This window comes from Periplaneta americana, chromosome 8, assembly GCF_040183065.1.
Source record: "Periplaneta americana isolate PAMFEO1 chromosome 8, P.americana_PAMFEO1_priV1, whole genome shotgun sequence".
In the NCBI taxonomy this organism is placed as follows: Eukaryota; Metazoa; Arthropoda; class Insecta; order Blattodea; family Blattidae; genus Periplaneta; species Periplaneta americana.
Window position 1 is genome coordinate 170,495,683 of NC_091124.1, and position 6,712 is coordinate 170,502,394.

At 36.1% G+C, this 6,712-nt stretch overlaps 1 protein-coding gene across 2 annotated transcripts; it reads left to right on the forward strand.

Moving 5' to 3' along the window:
* The first annotated feature begins 2,720 nt into the window (after nt 1-2,720).
* Nucleotides 2,721-4,984, forward strand: LOC138704349 (uncharacterized). Of its 2 annotated transcripts, XM_069832189.1 has the most exons (4): nt 2,721-2,931; nt 3,060-3,137; nt 4,024-4,092; nt 4,489-4,984. In XM_069832189.1, the coding sequence occupies exons 1-4, from the start codon at nt 2,907-2,909 to the stop codon at nt 4,722-4,724; spliced, it is 408 nt and encodes a 135-aa protein (XP_069688290.1). In that variant the 5' UTR covers nt 2,721-2,906; the 3' UTR covers nt 4,725-4,984. The 2 variants fall into 2 exon arrangements, with proteins under 2 accessions (XP_069688290.1, XP_069688291.1); XM_069832190.1 differs by lacking the exon at nt 4,024-4,092.
* Nucleotides 4,985-6,712: the final 1,728 nt, after the last annotated feature.

The following is a 6,712-nucleotide window of genomic DNA, read 5'->3' on the forward strand; positions in this document are numbered from 1 at the left end:
TTTTTGAACTTCCTATGGGTCTAGAAGACATAATTCAAATACCCAGTGATATTATTTGCCACATTCCGATTGATCGTCTCCGTGCTTTAGCCGAGATTTTGTGTCTTCCTTCACCAAGATTACCGACAATGAGATGAAAATGACAACCAATCAAAATTATTGCTGTTGACAGCTTTGTCAATTCAAAGTCAACTACAATGGTGTTGAGATTGAAGATTCTATCTAATTTAACGTATTTCTTTAATAGATTGTGAAAGTACAGGGTTAAATTTCCTCAAGTCTACTTTGCAACAATCAGTACATAGGCGAAATATAACGTCCGTTGTTGAGATCATGCATCGTGCGCATTTATACTAAGTATTTAGTAATGTAAGAAAATGTAACATCCATATCACACAAACTGAACTTTTACCGACCACTACAGACTTAGCGTCTGGATAAAATGAAGGTGATAATGCCGGTCAAATGAGTCCGGGTCCAGCATTTGCTCATATTGGGTTGAGGGAAAACCCTGCAAAAACCTCAACCAGGTAATTTTCCCCAATCGGGAATCGAACCCGAACCACCTGGTTTCGCGACCAGACGCGCTAGCCGTTACTCCACAGGTGTGGACTGCTGTTACAAGCCACTAGTTTATTATAAACAAAAAATACCCTTTTGCCTCTAGCAGTGATGTCAAAGCAAGCTCATTTTTCTGACCTTAACGTCGTGCGCGGGCAGCAAGCTGTAAGTATGGAAAGAGGAAGGGTTGTATATATGAGTAAGCAACCTGTTGAATTAAGAAAACAGTGGTGCACAAACTTCAAACGGAACGTGAAATTTTATGTCGTTATTTTTATATGGCTTTTTTCTGTTTAATATTATCTATATTGTCTGTAAAACAAAAGTACTAACACTGATTTCTTAATATTGCACTTGTGTTTTAAATCTTAATAACATAATAGAAAGTTAAGAAGGAATATTCACTTAAATTCCATAGTAGTATACTATTATACTGTATTAAGTGGATGAAACATATCATTCATAAAGAAAGTGATATTCCAAAGAAAGAGCTTGACTATGACTTGATAAGTTTGAATTGATATTGATGGTATCTGTAGCCTTACAAAAGTAATCAATAAAGTGATCAAAACAGTATTACAGTACAAAGCAAAATTGCCTAGGTACTGTATCTGTTTTAAGTGTAACTAATATTACATAACAAAACTTTTATCGCATTATGCTTTTAAGGTGATATTCGTGAGCAACTTCCTATCATCAGATTATTAAATTATTTTCTCGAAATCTGCTGAAGCTATAGAGCTGACATTTTTACAACACATGGGCACGTATCTTTTGCTTATGATGTAACAGTACTTGCTTTGTTAATTCATTTCCTTACAAACAATTTCCATGGAATATTTTCAAAATGTTCAATACACTATCATTGATAAATATATAATAGGATGCGAAACTGCGGTCAGCACGATCTAGATGCGGTATTCTGAAATAAGGTGATGAGCGCCCGACATCGTAGGTGGTAAATCATAGAACTACGTGAGAACCAGCGTTCTCCACTTTCCGATACGAAGTAGTTAGAACGTTGGCCGATGACCAGCTAACAGCGTTATGAAGGCAAGATGGATGCCAGTAAGATGCAAAAGATTCGAGGAAAATGCTCAGCACCTGGATGCAAGATTGTTAATACTGTGGGAGGGAAGCATTTTTTCTATTTTCCTCAGGAACCTATGAGGTAAGCTTTAGTATTATTATTGTGTCCTGTGTAGCCTAAACCTTACACTTGAAAACAATGTACTTTTTGGTGAAGTAGGTTAGACGAGCTGTGCATTGATTTCTGCTAATTTATTTAGGATTATAGTAGGAGTATAAATTTAGATGGTTCCGAAATTCAGTCAAACTGTAATGAAATGTGAAATATTGACGAAAAAGAGCAAGAAGGCTGAAAATGAAACCTCGTAAACCTGAATTGTAGCATTAGGCCACATGGCTGCAAACTAAAACTACGTGGTTTGCAGTATAAACATCTCACAGTTATGGAAAATAAAATTATGCCTTCTTTGATGTAGTTAGCCACTCTGGAGAAATTGTCAATCATGTGTAGTAATAATAATAATAATAATAATAATAATAATAATAATAATAATAATAATAATAATAATAATAAGCTTAGGCCTAATATTTAATTTAGTTTGTACCTAATATCTGTTGCTGCTACCAGTTTTCCTATGGTCACTCACCACCTAGTGATGCGCATTAGACATCTCTTAAAATAACACAAATGCAGCAGATAAGTTATTTTTTTCCCCAATTTTTGCATGATTTCTATTCAATATTTCTTCTACTTTATCTCATTAGTAATTGTAATCCATTGCTTTAGGTGTTGGAAGTGGCTCCGATTTTGTGGGCTAGAGGACCGGTATCGAGTTGCCGCAGATGCCACACACAGGTTGAGAATCTGCATGGACCACTTCATTAAGTCTGACTATTATAGCTCTTCACAAAAAGTGATACTTAAGCAAACTGCAGTGGCCACTGTTCATGCTAATGGATTGGTGGTGCCATCAAACCCTAAAATCCGGAGCCCACCATCTAGCCCAGTTATGCCTCGAGCGACCTTATCACCGGGATCTACCCCAACTTTCAGGCATCACAAGACTTTGCGGACGTATGCTAGGAGGGCGAAGATTGATTCTGCAGCTGCTGTAGGTAATTAGTACACTAGCAATGTTTTTATGTCATTCATGTTTAAAATTTCCGATTTCATTACTCTTTTCTTTATTTTCAGGTACGCGTAGTCTCATAGGTTTACAAGCTGCAACTGAGTAGGCTGCAGGCTTGGCAGCTATGCCTCAAACAATTCCTGCACTCCAGCTACAAAGATTACTGCTTCGACGGCATATGCCGGGATGAATAAAGATGCATGCCAACAAGGTAATTATTCCACTTAGTCAAGTTTATGGATTTCAAGGAATGCCTTAGATTCTCATCAGCTGTTCTTACATTACATGTTTCAAAATACATAATTAATTATGTTTCGTTTTTTTTTGTGATTATTACAGGGAACAGTATGATTGGTGAACAGCTGAGGGGCTATCAGCAACCATCGCTCCTATTCAATGTGGTTCCCACAGCTGAAGGTAAGCGATACTGTCTTGTGAGCCTGGTAACATGCTAGTAATCATTTAAGTTAATTGCCCCCTGCCATATGTCTGCAGTTTTCATACTTCATTCTTTTACAGTAGCGAATAATAACAAATCCTCTTAACTACAGGGCAGGGTGTTTATCTTGTTATATATCGATCGTCCAGTTCAAAAGTGCGACAACTCAAAAATTGCCATTTTTTAGTTATTTATACTACTGAAAGCCCCTTTCGGAGCTCTTTCCGATTCAATATTGAGATAAGTCATATTTACAACCAAAAAGAATAAAAACGAAATAAACTGCTTTAGAAGTAATTATAACTATGGACTTTATTAATTCATTATTACTACATTTCGAAATCTATTAATAATGAACTGGAAGGTCGTGATATACTCGTCCTGAATACTGACTCAATTCTTGTCGTGGTTATGAACCACAACTCTGTCCCTTTTTAGGGGATTTATTTGAAACTTTCAACTGAAGATATCTCAAAACTTGTTTTTTTGAGTTGTCGCACTTTTGAACCAGACGATCGATATTGCAACTGATATCCTGACAAGTCTCCCTGGCACGAAGTACACCATCATTCCCTCTTACTGACTTCTCTTTAATATCCCAACACCTCTGCTGATTATCCCTTTCTGTTAGTGTCAGTTGTCCTCTATGGCTCAGCCTTAGCAAAAAAATATTTTATATTACATTACAACGAACAATTCAGATTAACACAATCAAATTTGTTGCAGCATTAAACTTTTGGATTGTTACTATTACTTAACATTTATATGAGTTATAATTTGCATAGTTAAGAGCAGTTTGAAATGAATGCAGCACAAAGTCTGTTCAATTCTTGCTTCAATTTAATTTATCATTTATTTCCTTAGATACTGACATGAATACATCCATGATGGAACAGTTTCCTTCAGCTTCAGCTACACCTCCTTCCAAACTTGGTAAATATTGATCACATTTTGATGTATTGTCAATTTTGTAGTATGTTATATAGCCTATCCATAGTTTGCATGCCTTTTGTTAGGCCTACATTAACTTAACAAGGCTAAAGGTGTTGTCACGTTTCATTTTTTATTTAAAATAGTTCCCAGCAATTACATTAATCTGTAGTTAATTTCGTAATCGATTGGTTTAAACATGCACTAAAACAAGACGTAAGTGCAAGTTTGAACCAATAAATTATTGTCATTTGCGATAGATTAATTAGTTTAGGAAATTGTATATTTATTATGTAGAACTACATTTGTATATAGATCTTTTGTTAAATTATTAAGTTTTGTACTTTTGTGAACAATATCAATAAAGCTATCTGCTATATATAATTTCGTAATCTTTAGGTCCTGGTGTTGCAAAACGAAAACTTTTCTCCAGTCCTCACTTCTCATCTTCACCCAGGAGCAACAAACTAAAAATGGCAGTTCTGAAAGCAAAGGTGAAGAGACTGGAGAAAAAATTGCAACAAGTCGAAGAAGACAGAATTTCGGATCAAGTTGGAAAGAGAAGGGAGCCAATGGCCACATCATCTCAACTGCCAACAATTGTTCAAAAGATATACGAGCACAGGTGCAGATGAGAAAAATTCATAAACATGGATATAGATGGAGTGACGTCATGAAAGATTTTTCTTTGTCATTATTTTATCACAGTCCTAAAGGGTATAATTCTATGAAAAAACTTTTCCTATTGCCCAGTATCAAGACACTTCAAAGTTATCAGAACAAAATAGACATTGAGCCAGGTCTGATGCAGCCTGTTTTGACAACTCTTAAGTCACTTGCTGCAGGGCCTCTGTCTGACAGATCAGAGAATGTATGTTCTCTGATCATTGATGAAATTGCCATACGTCAGCAGTTGCTTTATGACTCAAAATCTGATATGATTAAGGGTTTTACTGACGATGGAATAGCAAGATATCCCATGAAAATAGGCAACCATTGTTTGATGGCAATGGTTAAAGGGATTAAGAAGGGATGGAAACAGGTAATAGGTTATTGGATATCTGATGATGCTATATCTGCTACATCTCTCTTGAACATTGTCAATTTGTGTGTTTGTGAACTTCACAAAATCGGGTTCCACATTAAGGTTTTAATATGTGATCAAGGTACAAATAATCAAAGTTTGGCATCTAAATTGGGGGTTTCAGCAGTAAGACCGTATTTTGAAGTCAATGGGAATAAAATTCATTTCATGTATGATCCACCACACCTTTTGAAGTCCATTAGGAACAACGTATTGCGATATGATTTGCATTACATGGAAAAACCTGTATCTTGGTCACATATTAGAACTATCTATGATGATGTGTTAAAACTTAAGTTAGTTCCTAAACTGACAAAGGACCATGTTTTCCCTAAAATGTTTTCTCGTATGAAGGTTAAGCTGGCAACACAGGTGTTTTCCTATTCTGTACATACTGCAATTCATGCATATGTTGGAATGGGAAAGCTACCTGTCAGTGCTCTGCATACTGCCGACTTCATTGAGATGATGGACAAGCTGTTTGGCACTTTCAACAGCACGAAACTGAAAACAGATAAATTTAAATATAGATTTGCCATAACTCCTGACTCCGTTCACGTAGAATTTTTGAAAAAAACTTTGAATGACATTCAGTCCTTGGAATTCGTGGGTTGCAAACGTCAGCCAGCTTGTCTTGAAGGTTGGAGAATTAGTATTCTGAGCTTGCTAAATTTGTTCGATGAGCTTAGTTCTGAGTACAACATTCCTAAATTAAGGACTCGATTTCTGAGTCAGAATGCATTGGAGAATACATTTGCTACCATAAGACAGCAGCACGGGTGCAATGTAAATCCATCTGTCCAACAACTTGAAAGTGGTCTTCGACTCATACTCATTACATCTCTTTCCAAGTTATCACACAGAAGTAGCAGCGAAAAAGATGTTGAGTATGTGTTGACGAAATTGAATAGTATTTCTGTTAGTGACAAGGCTGTTCAGGAGTCGTCATCTGTTACAGATGTAAACTGTATCAGTGATTGAACTCCTGATACTATAGTCGAAATGGATGTGGAGTGTGATACTGGAAGTATTGAGGACGATAATGCTGTGTACTACATTGCAGGGTACATTTGCTCAAGGTTCCTCAAAAAACATAAATGCAGTCACTGTAAAAATACTCTCACTCTGGGAGAAAGCCAGAGAGAACTGAGTGAAAGCCATAAAATATTTACTTACTTCAAGGCATTTGATGACGATTTTGGAAGTCTTTCATTGCCCAGAAACGAAGTTTTCACTCAGTTCCGAGAATGGGAGAATTCATTCTGCAGACATTTCAAAGCAAACTGTCATTGTAAAAATTTGAGGACTGTGATGAAAAAATATGTGTTGAATGATTGTAATTTTTCTCTTTGTAGTCAGGACCAATTCAATAATTTGTTTAATATGTATATAGTATCTAAGATTAATTGGTCGACTCGGTTTTTGAACCAGTCACATTGTTTTGGTCCTGACTTCAAGAGAAAACTAAGGATATTAAATAACTGTTGAGTCTCTTCTGAGAAGAAAGTAGGTACAGTGTTGATAGCATCACATGTACAC

Excerpts from the sequence above, each read along its gene's own strand:
- LOC138704349 (XM_069832189.1), top strand. The coding sequence starts at position 2,907 with ATGAATAAAGATGCATGCCAACAAG. Across the intron at positions 3,138-4,023 it reads TGTGGTTCCCACAGCTGAAG|ATACTGACATGAATACATCC; the intron begins GTAAGCGATACT and ends TTATTTCCTTAG. Across the intron at positions 4,093-4,488 it reads TACACCTCCTTCCAAACTTG|GTCCTGGTGTTGCAAAACGA; the intron begins GTAAATATTGAT and ends CGTAATCTTTAG.